The sequence below is a fragment of the Heptranchias perlo genome, chromosome 2, assembly GCF_035084215.1.
Source record: "Heptranchias perlo isolate sHepPer1 chromosome 2, sHepPer1.hap1, whole genome shotgun sequence".
Classification (NCBI taxonomy): domain Eukaryota; kingdom Metazoa; phylum Chordata; class Chondrichthyes; order Hexanchiformes; family Hexanchidae; genus Heptranchias; species Heptranchias perlo.
The window spans coordinates 112,145,714-112,161,619 of NC_090326.1; the positions used below are offsets into that span (position 1 = coordinate 112,145,714).

General features: G+C 47.7%; 1 protein-coding gene across 1 annotated transcript in view; it reads right to left on the reverse strand.

The window, feature by feature from the left end:
- LOC137332346 (E3 ubiquitin-protein ligase HECW1-like) overlaps positions 1 to 15,906 on the reverse strand; it is a 316,523-nt gene that overhangs the window by 164,486 nt on the left and 136,131 nt on the right. Inside the window, exon 9 of the mRNA XM_067996100.1 lies at positions 5,846 to 5,996. Coding sequence (XP_067852201.1) covers positions 5,846 to 5,996 — 151 coding nt within the window. The remainder of the gene's footprint in view (positions 1 to 5,845; positions 5,997 to 15,906) is intronic.

The window sequence follows — 15,906 nt, forward strand, 5'->3', positions numbered from 1 at the left end:
TTATGTTTGCAATTTTAGTACCGTTTCTATTGCAGTGGAAATACTGGATGGAAACTGTTTGTTAAGGAAGCTTGCACTGGTCTGCATTCCCCAATCTACCATTTTGCTCGGTTTGCTGTAAAATACACTGATTGGCTACAAATCTTGCCGGCCGTAAGTCCTGCCCCATTTTCAACTCATTGACTGACACAGTGGTGTCAATAGACACACCGAGCATTTTATAACTCCATCAGGGAAGAATGGTGTTAGGAATCCCCGGTTAGTAACAAGGTCAATCCCCCAAATTGTTTTTGGTGCTATAAAACAAATGAGGCCTAAAGGTAGAAAGCCCAGAAATTACTGTTGATGATATTAGTGGAAAAATGGTTCATGGGTTCATATGACATTTCTTTGCTATTTTAGCGGAGGCATTAACCCATTTGAAATATATGGATCAACATCTGCATTAAAATAGCAGACAAAGAAACATGTGAATGCAATAAGCATTTGTCACCTAATATTGCCAACAATAATTCCTAGACTTACATCAATGTCTATCTCTTAACTAATACTATAAAAAGCGAACCAAAGACTAATAGTGCAGTCATGCCTGTCATTACTTTTTCACATTTAACCATGACTGCATAAAACTCATGTATAAAACTAGTAATTTATGACCGCATCTGGGACTAAAATTAGTGAAGGTTCATCTTATACACAAGGTCATACCCACCCCTGGGTTTCCTTACTAAAGCAATTTTGTCAGAGAAGGTGATCCCAGCAACAGCACCATATCAGTGCATTCCAGTCAGCACTGGGGTCGTTTGTTGCTCTACATCTCCGGCAATGTGATATTTAAATCGTAACTTTCCACTTACCAAATTGCAGTATCATGCAGAAACTATCTTGTGCTCTTACCTGTCTTCGGATTGTAACATAATATCCTTTTCTCTTGGAGGTGTGTGCTGAGAGGAATATCCAGGGCCCAGTAGTGCCATGATCTCACACATATCACAATACATTGTGTCCAACACATCCCGTGCCCCAGCACCATTCCATCTACCAGCATCCCAGAGCAGGCAACTAGCAAGTTTGAGGAAGGGACATTGGGTGAAGCACTATTCACTGGTGAGGAGAAGCAAGTGCAGGGGGCAGGAGAAGAAGAAATATCTGGCTGGGCTGCAAGCCAACATCGTGTCTCTAGTGCATTGGCAAAGGATCGGTATATTACTGGGCCTGCCTTTAGACATGAGTTGATGCAGGAACACAAGGTATTAGATTTATCCTTAGTGTCTGCCATGAGCAGCACAACACCTCGGACATTATTTCAGTTCTAAGGGAGGGATTTGTACAAATGCAGAGTGCCACAGAGTGAATAGCATCTTCACAGCCAGCTGCAGGGGAGCCCCAATGCAGTGAGGGACCAATCATAGAACAGCATTCTCTCAAACTTCCTGATTAGTGCCATGAAGAAATTGGGAACCCAGGTGCACAAATCCACCATTGCTGCCTAATAAAGAATAGGAGATTGTTTGGAGAGAGCAGCGTCGACACACTTCATCCACGTTTAATATTTACATCTTACTGCTGTTTCCTGTCTTTCTGACCACATCACTGTGCTGACTTGTTTAGACGATTTAGGTTCTAACTGTATCCACTTGCTGGGAATATGGGCTAAAACTTCCATAGGGGTTCTCCCGACCTCCCATTGCCAATTCTGTGATAATGTTTTCATTGAGATGTTGACACTGACAATCCTGAATAGAGAACCATGATTCAATTAGTACTCATAATATCGGTCAATTATGGCCTGCCTCCTTGTTCAGATGCAGCATTGGCAGACTTGCTGCACCCTGCATCTCCAGGCATTCACATCCTGCTTGGCTACCAGATGCTGACAGATCTGGTATTCAATGCTGTTCCCTTTCCTTGTCCTGCACCCCACTGAAAGCAAGGCAATGGTATTTGGAGGCGGGTTACTGCAGTATCTACAGAACAAATTGCATTGGGCTAATGGAACCATAGAATCTAAAATTCTAATATATCCTATAGTATCTTATCCCTTCCTGTGAGAAGTGTCTAAGTACTATTCAGTACCGGCCTGTTGTAGAACATCAAGTGGTGAACTGTGGCTTGGAACTTATCACTTTGGTGCATAGGAGTGATCTGTGAACAAGATACTGCTCAGCATTGCAGCTCAGTGACTTACACTGCTCCCTCTACTCAGTGAAAAAAGCATTTGCCATAAATATGTACACACACAATGGTAGAGTTTCTGCTTTGGGCGCAATCGGGAAATTGCGTCCAAAATGAACCTGAAATTGCACTGGTTAGGTTACAGTTCAAGTTTCCGCTAAAATGTATTTGCATAATCACAAACGTAAAATCTTCCATAAACCAGCGCAATCAGGCAGCGAAATAGGACGCAATTGTTTATTTTTTCCATTAAAAAGTATTCATTGATGTATTTAACAGTGGTAACCTGGTGCAGTTTTATTAATGCAGCTGGAAATAGGTATATCACAAAAAATAACCATTTTTAATAAGTGTCCAGTTCTCCCCCCATGATTTAAAATAATTTTAAAAACTATGCTGAACCATTTATTAGTTTCAATGGTGTAAACTAATCAGTTTCTTAGTAAATTAAATTATTTTTGACATGTTAAAAAAAACTTTTAAAACGTGCCTACTCGTGCCTGTGCGCCAAAGAAAATGCATGCAATTTGAAGAGCCTTCCCTTTCCAGCACAATCAGCAGAAACTCGCAATGTCAACCTGGGGGTGTAGCCAGTTTGATGGCCAGGACCTGATCTGGGCAAATTGAATTTTAAACCAATGTAAAAGATGGTGGAATACCCGAAAGTAAGTGGTTTGGGGCCAAACTCACTTACATTTAAAATTCACCGATCTTTTGTGCTGGGTTTGGCTGATTGCGTTGGAATCTGGCGCAAAATTAGGGTTGTGACTATTACCACCACTGTGGTGGAACTAACATATTCTGCTATTGCCACCGTCAGGAAGTGGGAGGAAAATACTCACCCAAACCTTTGTCTGGAATGTGTAATTTGATCTAGTCTGCTGCAGAATAATTCAAGTTCTCTGGAATGTGTAATTTGATTCAGTCATTGTCAGGAAGGCTAGAAAGTTGAGACAAGGCACAGTGCGAACATTACTGATTTCAGAGAACGCACAGCGCCGACACTACAGAGTTCAGAGAACGCCCAAGCCGACACTACAGAGTTCAGAGAACGCCCAAGCCGACATTACAGAGTTCAGAGAACGCCCAAGCCGACACTACAGAGTTCAGAGAACGCACAGCGCCGACACTACAGAGGTCAGAGAACGCACAGCACCGACACCACCGAGTTCAGAGAACGCACAGCACCGACACCACCGAGTTCAGAGAACGCCCAAGCCGACACTACAGAGTTCAGAGAACGCCCAAGCCGACACTACAGAGTTCAGAGAACGCCCAAGCCGACACTACAGAGTTCAGAGAACGCACAGCGCCGACACTACAGAGGTCAGAGAACGCACAGCACCGACACCACCGAGTTCAGAGAACGCACAGCACCGACACCACCGAGTTCAGAGAACGCCCAAGCCGACACTACAGAGTTCAGAAAACGCACAACGCGGACACTACAGAGTTCAGGGAACGCACAGCACTGACACCACCGAGTTCAGAGAACACACAGCACTGACACCACCGAGTTCAGAGAACACAGCACCGACACCACCGAGTTCAGAGAACACACAGCACCGACACCACCGAGTTCAGAGAACACACAGCACCGACACCACCGAGTTCAGAGAACACACAGCACCGACACCACCGAGTTCAGAGAACACACAGCACCGACACCACCGAGTTCAGAGGACGCACAGGACGGACACCACCGAGTTCAGAGAACACACAGCACCGACACCACCGAGTTCAGAGAACACACAGCACCGACACCACCGAGTTCAGAGAACACAGCACCGACACCACCGAGTTCAGAGAACACACAGCACCGACACCACCGAGTTCAGAGAACACACAGGACGGACACTACAGAGTTCAGAGAACACACAGCACCGACACCACTGAGTTCAGAGGACGCACAGGACGGACACTACAGAGTTCAGAGAACACACAGCACCGACACCACCGAGTTCAGAGAACACACAGCACTGACACCACCGAGTTCAGAGGACGCACAGGACGGACACTACAGAGTTCAGAGGACGCACAGCACCGACACCACCGAGTTCAGAGGACGCACAGGACGGACACTACAGAGTTCAGAGAACACACAGCACCGACACCACCGAGTTCAGAGAACACACAGGACGGACACTACAGAGTTCAGAGAACACACAGCACCGACACCACCGAGTTCAGAGAACACACAGGACGGACACGACAGAGTTCAGAGAACACACAGCACCGACACCACCGAGTTCAGAGAACACACAGCACTGACACCACCGAGTTCAGAGGACGCACAGGACGGACACTACAGAGTTCAGAGAACACACAGCACCGACACCACCGAGTTCAGAGGACGCACAGGACTGACACCACGACCACCGAGTTCAGAGGACGCACAGGACTGACACCACGACCACCGAGTTCAGAGGACGCACAGGACTGACACCACGACCACCGAGTTCAGAGGACGCACAGCACCGACACCACCGAGTTCAGAGAACGCACAGCACCGACACCACCGAGTTCAGAGAACACACAGCACCGACACCACCGAGTTCAGAGGACGCACAGCACCAACACCACGAGCACCGAGTTCAGAGGACGCACAGCACCAACACCACGACCACCGAGTTCAGAGGACGCACAGCACCAACACCACGACCACCGAGTTCAGAGGACGCACAGCACCAACACCACGAGCACCGAGTTCAGAGGACGCACAGCACCAACACCACGACCACCGAGTTCAGAGAACACACAGCACCAACACCACGAGCACCGAGTTCAGAGAACGCACAGCACCGACACCACCGAGTTCAGAGAACACACAGCACCAACACCACGAGCACCGAGTTCAGATAGGAAGGGGTCAGGCCATGGAGGGATTTCAACATGAGGATGACGGTTTTAAAATCAAGGTGTTGATGGACTGGAAGCTAATGTAGGTCAGTGAGCACAGGGGTGGTGGGTGAATGAGACCTGTTGTGAGTTAGGATACGTGCAGCAGAGTTTTGGATGATTCAACTATATTGAGGGTGGAAAGTGGGAGGCCGGCCAGGAGAACATTGGGATAGTCGAGTGTGGAAGTAACAAAGGCATGGATGAGGCTTTCAGCAGCAGGTGGGCTGAAACAGCGGCTGAGACGGGCAATGTTGTGGAGGTTGAAGTAGGTGGTCTTTGTGATGGAGAAGATATGGAGTCGGGAGCTCAGCTCATGGTCAATTAGCATGCCGAGGTTGCGAACAGTCTGTTTCAGCCTGAGACTGTGGCCAGGGAGTGGGGTGGAATCAGTAGCGAGAGAACGGAGTCTGTGGCAGGGACCGAAGGCAATGTCTTTGGTCTTCCTAATATTTAATTGGAGGAATTTGCAGTCCATCCAAGACCCATGGGCCTCCGGTCCACGCTTTTAGTGAACGGCAGCGAGGGCGGTTGGTGACCTACAATGCGGTGCGAGGCAAGCTCGCCGACTCGCGCATACGCATCATCAAAAGAGGAAGTACTCAGGCCTGGCGCTAGTCACAGTGCAAAACAATAAATACTCAAAAGCAGTCACAGGAAAAGAATGAAAGACTTTCCAGTCATATTTCTCTCTTAAAATTCTGCACAATCCAATGTCGATTTAGATGGGTGGACACCGTTTGGCAATGCCCTAATAGAATGTGTCACATACCGTCGGTTAAGTTGTTCCATTTGCTGGATGGAGCTGGACCGGTGCAAACCATCAAGTGTAGCAGCCGCTGTCGGTCGCTGCCATGTTGTTGTACGGTTTACGTGATCCACGTAAAAAACTCTCCCGTGACTATCAATCCGTGCTTCCCAGTCTGGAATTCAAAAGGGATATAGTTAGCTTCCAAATAGGGAAATCTAAGCACTTCAGTTTCATTGACAAATAACACATGACGATCATAAAACGTATCATTTTGTCAAAGTCTAGTTAGCTGGTAAATGTTAATAGTTTAGGAGAGGTCATATTTCAAAATGCCTCAGAGAGGAAACAGTAAGATTGTAAGAAAAGGGACATTTCAAATGGGAGAGAAACAATTCAAACTTGAGCATAGATTTTCCAATCGCTGTTATTTTAATGTTGGTGGTAAACCATGAAAAAAATAACTTACTGGCAGCATTAACGTAATGCTGATCAGAAAATCTAGGCTTGATGTTTTGAATAAGGTTTTAATAAGTTAATTAATCAAAGGGGAAAGATTTGAACTAGGCCATTAAGCCAGGTGCATAAAGTCCTATATTGCACAACAGGGGTCAAAAAGCTCATTGGAGAAATTCTCCATTGCTGTGGTGATGTCCATTGGGAGATGTAGCATAGGAGGATAAATCATTATCCTGATAAGAGTCTGATTGGAATCCCAGAGCACAGCCTGATGGAAGGACCGAGAGTGCAATATTGCAAATACACCTTCAAACTCATGAATTTTTCTTCTCACTCTCTGCTCTGCGACAGCAGCCTCCAAAACTGGTTTCTAGAATGGAAATGCCAGAGGGCCCGATATTAGGAGGGAGGTGGATTGGCAGCGGGGGTCGACTGGGCTCGATTGCAGCCTAATTGAAGGCACTTACTCCTGCTTCCGGGTTTCCCGTTGCAGACCTGCACAGCAGGCGCTCTGCGCACCCGCATCACAGGCTGTCAGCAGGAGGAGCCCTATTTAAAGGGGCAGTCCTCCAATGCTCCTCCTGCAGCAAACAAACAAATTGGCAGCATGGAGCAGCCCAGAGGCAAGGCTGCTCCAAGGTTCTCAGACTCCTCACTCCAGGTGCTGCTCGATGGGGTCAGGAGGAGGAGGGAAACGTTTTTCCCAGCGGACGGGAGGAAGTGGCCTGCCTCTGCCACCAAGAAGGTCTGGCTCGAGGTGGCAGAGGTGGTCACCAGCAGCAGTAACATCTCCCGAACCCGGGTCCAGTGCAGGAAGCGCTTTAATGACCTAACCAGGTCAGCCAAAATGAGTATACTTACGCATTCTCCCACACTCAGTCTTCCACATCACCTCCACCACCACATAACTCCTGCACTGCCACCACAACGCTCTCGCATCACTCCTCACATCCACTCAACCATCATCCTCACCTTGCCTGCACTTACTCACCGCCCCAGTTCCCATTCGAACACTACTACGCAACCCAATCCTCATACAATCTCATGGTTATGTCTCACACGCACCCTCCCATGCATCTCCCTCATGGTCACCCCCACCCACACCAATGCATGCAGCGGGTCACTATGCAACCATCACTCAATCACGCCTCTCTGTGTTTTGCCTTGATAGGAGAAGAGATGCCAGAAGGCCCAGGAGAGGGATGATGGCAAAAGGGGACATGGAAGTGGGGATGCCACTCAAAGCACTTCCACGTCTCACCCGTTGCCCCCCTCTCAACCAGTACCCGCAGTGCTGCCTCCTCTCCAGGTGGTCGAGTCTGCCCCTGCACAGGTGCAGGTGGAGCAGTCTTTGGAGGGGCCCTCACGGGCACCGAAACCCAGAGGGCGTCCGCGCAAGCATCTAATCGGTCGGGGCATGATCAAGAGCAACCTGCCACTACCTCTGCTCCAGTCACAGGGGAAGTACCACGTAGGGGTAGTAAGAAGCGAAAGGCAAAGGTTTTGTGAGCACAAAGGGGATGCACAAGGGTGTTTGACTGTCATTTTTAAAATTTATATTTGTTTTCTTTCACATTCACAATAAATCTTATTATCACCACTACTGCCACATCTTGCCCATTCTTGACTTGCTTGTGCAATAAGTCCCTTTCATGAGGTTCACCATGAACACGCACACTTGATGCCACCCATTGGCTCATTCTACAGTGGGTGTAGGTGTAGTTGCACCACTGTTTTGTGCAGGGGGCGGGGGAGGGGGCTGGTGTGGCCGCTCCTCTGTCCAGGTGATGAGGACTGGGCTCTTCACACAGTCTGATGTTAGGAGAACCGTTCACATATCAGTAACTCCCTGGCCTCACAAGCAGCCAAGTGAGCTGCTGTTCTGCCCATGGGTTGCTCCTCCTGCACCTCAATATGGGTGGCAGATGTGGATGGGGCCTCCTCCAGCGGCACCCCACTCTGTTGTGCCATGTTGTGCAGGGCACAACAGACGGCTATAATGCGTCCCACTCTGTGTGGCGCATAGTGAAGCCGTACATCAAGGCACCTGAAGCGCATCTTGAGCAGCCTGCTCAATTGTAGACCTGGTAGCGATGTGGCTGTCGTTATATCGACGCTGTGGCTCGGTGGTGGGGTTCCTCAGAGGTGTCATAAGCCACGTGTGCAGGGAGTATCCCTTGTCCCCGAGGAGCCAGCCGTTGTGGGTGTTGGGTGAGTGGAAGAGGGGCGGGACGGTGGACTTCCTGAGGATGAAGGAATCGTGGCAGCTGCCAGGGAATCTGGCGCACACGTGAAGGAATCTCTTGTGGTGGTCACAGATGAGCTGAGTGTTCATGGATTGATAGCCCTTCCTGTTGAAGAACAGTCCTGGCTCGTGTGGAGGTGCTCGTATTGCTATATGGGTGCAATCAATTACACCCTGCACCCGTGGGAAGCCAGCCACAGCATGGAATCCCACTGCCCTCTTCGTCTGGCTGAGGTCATCCATGGGGAAGTTGATATACTGTGAGGCCCTGCAGAACAAGCCGTCGGTGACCTGCCTTATGCACTTGTGTGCACACGACTGAGAGACCCCGGTGATGTCCCCGGTGGCACCCTGGAAGGATCCGGAGGCGAAGAAGTTGAGGGCAATGGTGACTTTGACAGTGACAGGTAAGAAGATGCTGTTTGGTCCATCCGGGAGCAGCTCATCATTAAGGAGGCTGCAGATGTCCGCGACTACCTGGCGACTGACTCCGAGCCTCTGTATGCACTGCTCCTCAGAGAGGTCCAGGAAGCTGAGCCTCGGTCTGTAGACCCTGTGGCGAGGGTAGTGCCTTCTGTGACGCATCTCTCTCTGCAGTTGCCCTCCCTCCTGCTGTGCAGGTGGATGTGTCACAGCACTGTGTTGTGGAGCTCCACGTGTCTGAGGTGGACGGCGTGGCTGGCGAGGGCGGTGATGCTGTAGGTCCTCCGAGGAGGTCATGACTGCAACTATGGTGGCCCCCATCCGGAAGATGTACGTTTGAGGGGGTCCGCAAGGTAGGTAAATGTGTCTGCACACCGGGTTGAGGTTCCAAGTTAGTGAATTTTAGGAGGAGGGCGGTGGAGGCCAAACTTTGTCCAAAGTGACGGAGTGGCCTCCTGCAATGAGTGAGGGTCTTACACCACCCCCCAACCTGTCAAATGGACCTTTGCAGCTCCCGCTGGCTGGTGGCTGCAACACGTCTGTTTCAACTGGGAGTATTTCAACTGGGAGTGTTTCCCCCAGCATGGGAAACATGCTCAGTTGACATGAAAATCCCACCCCTCCTAAAATATCCTCCCAATCAGGTCTGCAAACAACCTGAACTATGCAACTAATTGGTTTAAGTGGGATCCTGCTGACTTTAATTGCCGGTGGGTGGGTGGGTTGGAGCCAGGCTCTGGACCCACCCCAGGAATTCCCAATTTTAGCCCCCCCCACGAATGCACCTGCTCGGCCATCCAAAAATTGACCCCCAAGTATCTGTCACAGGCAGTGCTGGGGGAAAGGGAAAAGTCAGAGAAAGCCTGGTCACTGAGGCACACTTCTGCACCTCTAGCAGGTTTCAAAGCAAGGTGTCCACTAGGTGTGACCTCAGGAAACCAGGATAAGAGTACAAAAGCAAAGTAAAAAAATTAGAAGGGTAACCAAACCCTAAAACCACATGAATTGAACCAGGGTACTGGAGTCTGAATCAGTAGGACAGCTGATAAAGGCTCACAGTCACTTGTGATGAGCCAATTCAACCCTGTTAATTCGAATAGTCTTAAAAAGCCATTTGTTTCCATTAATACAAAAAAATACAGACTCTTGTTAAACACCAATTAGCTTCTTAACAGTTTTATATACTGATTTCCACACAAACGAGAAGCAAGTGCTGGATTTTACAAAATAAGATGTGTGGTTCAGAGTCTTTCTGCATAATTGCAGATTAGGAATTAAACAGCTTTGTAAGAGCCTTAAGAAAGATTAGTGTGGCACATTTGAATCAAAGCTAGTTCCTCCTGAAGCAGCAAAATAGTTTTGCCATGTTCTCCTACTTGAGAAATAAAGTTCACCCATTTCTATTTGCAGGTATCACCTGTCCATCAAACTGGCAACTTGGTTTCCTCTGACAGATTTATGACCTGCAAATTTGATAATTTTGCTTAGCAAAAATCAGTCAATCGTTGTGTATCTGCATCAAGGTTCATATTTATATTTCTAAAGTGGAGTTAAACATGCTGCCCAATCACCATTCCTGTGTCATGAGGTAATCAGAATGCACAGGGAAGAAGCACTTTCACTGCTGGGAAGACCTGGTTTTCTGACTGTGGTCTCACTTTATTATTAGAAAGAAGTACCAAGATTTAAGGATTGTAATCAAGGTAATGAGGAAATGGAACTGCAAATTCTGCAGCCTTTATTATAGACTATATGCAAATAGTTGAATGTAGCAGCTTAAGGTATTTCAGATTTTGTTACTGGAAGTTATGCTTAGTTTATTACTGACACACATAATTGTGCAATGATGTCCTAATCAAAGTGATGGTTTTTAAAAAGTGGTCTCACCACATATTTACGGTGCATACCATGATAAAATAGAAAATGCTAATGCAGTATTAGTACAGTTTAACTAAATGGATCCTGCCATAAATTGCTTTAAAGAAAACTGGCGCATTGAGTGACAGGGTCTACGATGACACTGGAGGTGAACCAACACAATAAAACCCCTGACAACCTTTGAATAAATTGTGCTGACCTTCATTGATATGGAGACAGTCAAAAATCACTTCTCTTCAGGGGGCAGGAGGGTGACACACAGCTGGTATGTAAAAAATCACGTTACGTTCTCCACATTGGTAAGATGAATAGGTCTGTTCTCTCACACCGAGAACCACAGTTTTTCAGATCATTACATTCAAAAACAATAAAGAATTGGAGAAGTGCACTAATGCATTCATAAATGTACCTTCTGCCCTCTTTACAGATGCTGACACAGGAACCAGGGATCCACAGTGAGGTTCAGACTAGACAGTAGACTGGTGAGCTGGTGCCATCACTTACACTAAGCTCCAGACCAGAAGCTAGCATTTTAGAATTAACAAACAGCAATGGGGCATGAGGAAGAACTTGATGTTATACAGCATTGGTGAGAAGGGGCAGAAGAAATGTGGACTGACCAGGGGCCAACAAGTGTAGGGTGGGAAGCAACGACGCTGGCTGTCCCTGCCCAGGTTTCTTGGGCTGGAGTGATTTATCTTGTATTCCAAAGGAGCTGTTTGAACACCTGGGACAGTGTGGAGATTCATTATTACTGTTGACACAAAGATTCTAAATAGAAGTAATAAATATAAGTATTAAGTTAGATTAACAAAGTAATAAATATAAGTAATTTTTTTTTTTATTCGTTCATGGGATGTGGGCGTCGCTGGCGAGGCTGGCATTTATTGCCCATCCTTAATTGCCCTTGAAAAGGTGGTGGTGAGCTGCCTTCATGAACCGCTGCAGTCCGTGTGGTGACGGTTCTCCCACAGTGCTGTTAGGAAGGGAGTTCCAGGATTTTGACCCAGCGACGATGAAGGAACGGCAATATATTTCCAAGTCGGGATGGTGTTTGACTTGGAGGGGAATGTGCAGGTGGTGTTGTTCCCATGTACCTGCTGCTCTTGTCCTTCTAGGTGGTAGAGGTCGCGGGTTTGGGAGGTGCTGTCGAAGAAGCCTTGGCGAGTTGCTGCAGTGCATCCTGTGGATGGTACACACTGCAGCCACTGTGCGCCGGTGGTGAAGGGAGTGAATGTTTAGGGTGGTGGATGGGGTGCCAATCAAGCAGGCTGCTTTGTCCTGGATGGCGTCGAGCTTCTTGAGTGTTGTTGGAATTGCACTCATCCAAGCAAGTGGAGAGCATTCCATCACACTCCTGACTTGTGCCTTGTAGATGGTGGAAAGGCTTTGGGGAGTCAGGAGGTGAGTCACTCGCCACAGAATACCCAGCCTCTGACCTGCTCTTGTAGCCACAGTATTTATATGGCTGGTCCAGTTAAGTTTCTGGTCAATGGTGACCCCCAGGATGTTGATGGTGGGGGATTCGGCGATGGTAATGCTGTTGAATGTCAAGGGGAGGTGGTTAGACTCTCTCTTGTTGGAGATGGTCATTGCCTGGCACTTGTCTGGCGTGAATGTTACTTGCCACTTATGATCCCAAGTCTGGATGTTGTCCAGGTCTTGCTGCATGCGGGCTCGGACTGCTTCATTATTTGAGGGGTTGCGAATGGAACTGAACACTGTGCAGTCATCAGCGAACATCCCCATTTCTGACCTTACGATGGAGGGAAGGTCATTGATGAAGCAGCTGAACATGGTTGGGCCTAGGACACTGCCTTGAGGAACACCTGCAGCAATGTCCTGGGGCTGAGATGATTGGCCTCCAACAACCACTACCATCTTCCTTTGTGCTAGGTATGACTCCAGCCACTGGAGAGTTTTCCCCCTGATTTCCATTGACTTCAATTTTACTTGGGCTCCTTGGTGCCACACTCGGTCAAATGCTGCCTTGATGTCAAGGGCAGTCACTCTTACCTCACCTCTGGAATTCAGCTCTTTTGTCCATGTTTGGACCAAGGCTGTAATGAGGTCTGGAGCAGAGTGGTCCTGGCGGAACCCAAACTGAGCATCGGTGAGCAAGTTATTGGTGAGTAAGTGCCGCTTGATAGCACTGTCGATGATACCTTCCATCACTTTGCTGATGATTGAGAGTGGACTGATGGGGCGGTAATTGGCCGGATTGGATTTGTCTTGCCTATTGTGGACAGGACATACCTGGGCAATTTTCCACATTGTCGGGTAGATGCCAGTGTTGTAGCTGTACTGGAACAGCTTGGCTTGAGGCGCAGCTAGTTCTGGAGCACAAGACTTCAGCACTACAGCTGGGATGTTGTCGGGGCCCATAGCCTTTGCTGTATCCAGTGCACTCAGCCGTTTCTCGATATCACGTGGAGTGAATCGAATTGGCTGGAGACTGGCTTCTGTGATGGTGGGGATATCGGGAGGAGGCCAAGATGGATCATCCACTCGGCACTTCTGGCTGAAGATGGTTGCAAATGCTTCAGCCTTGTCTTTTGCACTCACGTGCTGGACTCCACCATCATTGAGGATGGGGATGTTTGCAGAGCCTCCTCCTCCCGTTAGTTGTTTAATTGTCCACCACCATTCACGACTGGATGTGGCAGGACTGCAGAGCTTTGATCTGATCCGTTGGTTGTGGAATTGCTTAGCTCTGTCTATAGCATGTTGCTTCCGCTGTTTAGCACGCATGTAGTCCTGAGTTGTAGCTTCACCAGGTTGGCACCTCATTTTTAGGTATGCCTGGTGCTGCTCCTGGCATGCTCTTCTACACTCCTCATTGAACCAGGGTTGATCACCTGGCTTGTTGGTAATGACAGAGTGAGGAATATGCCGGGCCATGAGGTTACAGATTGTGCTGGAATACAATTCTGCTGCTGCTGATGGCCCACAATGCCTCATGGATGCCTAGTTTTGAGCTGCTAGATCTGTTCTGAATCTATCCCATTTAGCACGGTGGTAGTGCCACACAACACGTTGGATGGTGTCCTCAGTGCGAAGACGGGACTTCATCTCCACGAGGACTGTGCGGTGGTCACTCCTACCAATACTGTCATGGACAGATGCATTTGCGACAGGTAGATTGGTGAGGACGAGGTCAAGTAAGTTTTTCCCTCGTGTTGGTTCGCTCACCACCTGCCGCAGGCCCAGTCTGGCAGCTATGTCCTTCAGGACTTGGCCAGCTCAGTCAGTAGTGGTGCTACCGAGCCACTCTTGGTGATGGACATTGAAGTCCCCCACCCAGAGTACGATACATTATTGGAATTTCTATAGGAATCATTTTCAATTCTTCAACTGCTGATGCAAAGACAATTTGGCCTTGCCACAGAAATGTCCATTGTGCTCCTAATTGTCATAGGGTTTAAACAATAGGATGCAGCCAAAATGCAACATGGCTGACATTTTAGTGTGAAATGGGCCCTTGCTTTATACGGCAGTAAACATGGGGAAGGAGAAATTTTTGCAGCAAAATTATAAACATATTGTTAATACATTTGTTTATAAATTTGCTACAAGTAACAAATAGAGGAAATCTTCCCCAGGATGTCTGAATTATGGAAAACTCTTAAGAGGTATTAATCGAGGAATAACAAACACATTTATAAGAACATAAGAACATAAGAAATATGAGCAGGAGTAGGCCAATCGGCCCCTCGAGCCTCCTCCGCCATTTAATAAGATCATGGCTGATCTGATCCTAACCTCAAATCTAAATTCATGTCCAATTTCCTGCCCGCTCCCCGTAACCCCTAATTCCCTTTACTTCTAGGAAACTGTCGATTTCTGTTTTAAATTTATTTAATGATGTAGCTTCCACAGCTTCCTGGGGCAGCAAATTCCACAGACCTACTACCCTCTGAGTGAAGAAGTTTCTCCTCATCTCAGTTTTGAAAGAGCAGCCCCTTATTCTAAGATTATGCCCCCTAGTTCTAGTTTCACCCATCCTTGTGAACATCCTTACCGCATCCACCCGATCAAGCCCCTTCACAATCTTATATGTTTCAATAAGATCGCCTCTCATTCTTCTGAACTCCAATGAGTAGAGTCCCAATCTACTCAACCTCTCCTCATATGTCCACCCCCTCATCCCCGGGATTAACCGAGTGAACCTTCTTTGTACTGCCTCGAGAGCAAGTATGTCTTTTCTTAAGTATGGACACCAAAACTGGATGCAGTATTCCAAGTGCGGTCTCACCAATACCTTATATAACTGCAGCAATAGCTCCCTGTTTTTATATTCTATCCCCCTAGCAATAAAAGCCAACATTCCGTTGGCCTTCTTGATCACCTGCTGCACCTGCATACGAACTTTTTGATTTTCTTGCACCTGGACCCCCAGATCCCTTTGTACTGCAGTACTTTCCAGTTTCTCGCCATTAAGATAATAACTTGCTCTCTGATTTTTTCCTGCCAAAGTGCATAACCTCACATTTTCCAATATTGTATTGCATCTGCCAAATCTCCGCCCACTCACCCAGCCTGTCTATATCCCCTTGTAGGTTTTTTATGTCCTCCTCACTCTCTACTTTCCCTCCCATCTTTGTATCATCTGCAAACTTTGATATGTTACACTCGGTCCCCTCCTCCAAATCGTTAATATAGATTGTAAAGAGTTGGGGACCCAGCACCGAACCCTGCGGAACACCACTGGCTACTGGTTGCCAGTCCGAGAATGAACCATTTATCCCAACTCTCTGCTTCCTGTTAGATAACCAATCCTCCACCCATGCCAGAATATTACCCCCAATCCAGTGATTCTTTATCTTGAGCAATAATCTTTTATGTGGCACCTTGTCGAATGCCTTCTGGAAGTCTAAATACACTACGTCCACTGGTTGCCCTTTATCCACCCTGTACGTTATGTCCTCAAAGAACTCAAGCAAATTTGTCAGACATGACTTCCCCTTCGTAAAGCCATGCTGACTTTGTCCTATTAAATTATGTTTATCCAAATGTTCCGCTACTGTCTCCTTAATAATAGACTCCAAAATTTTACCCACCACAGATGTTAGGCTAACTG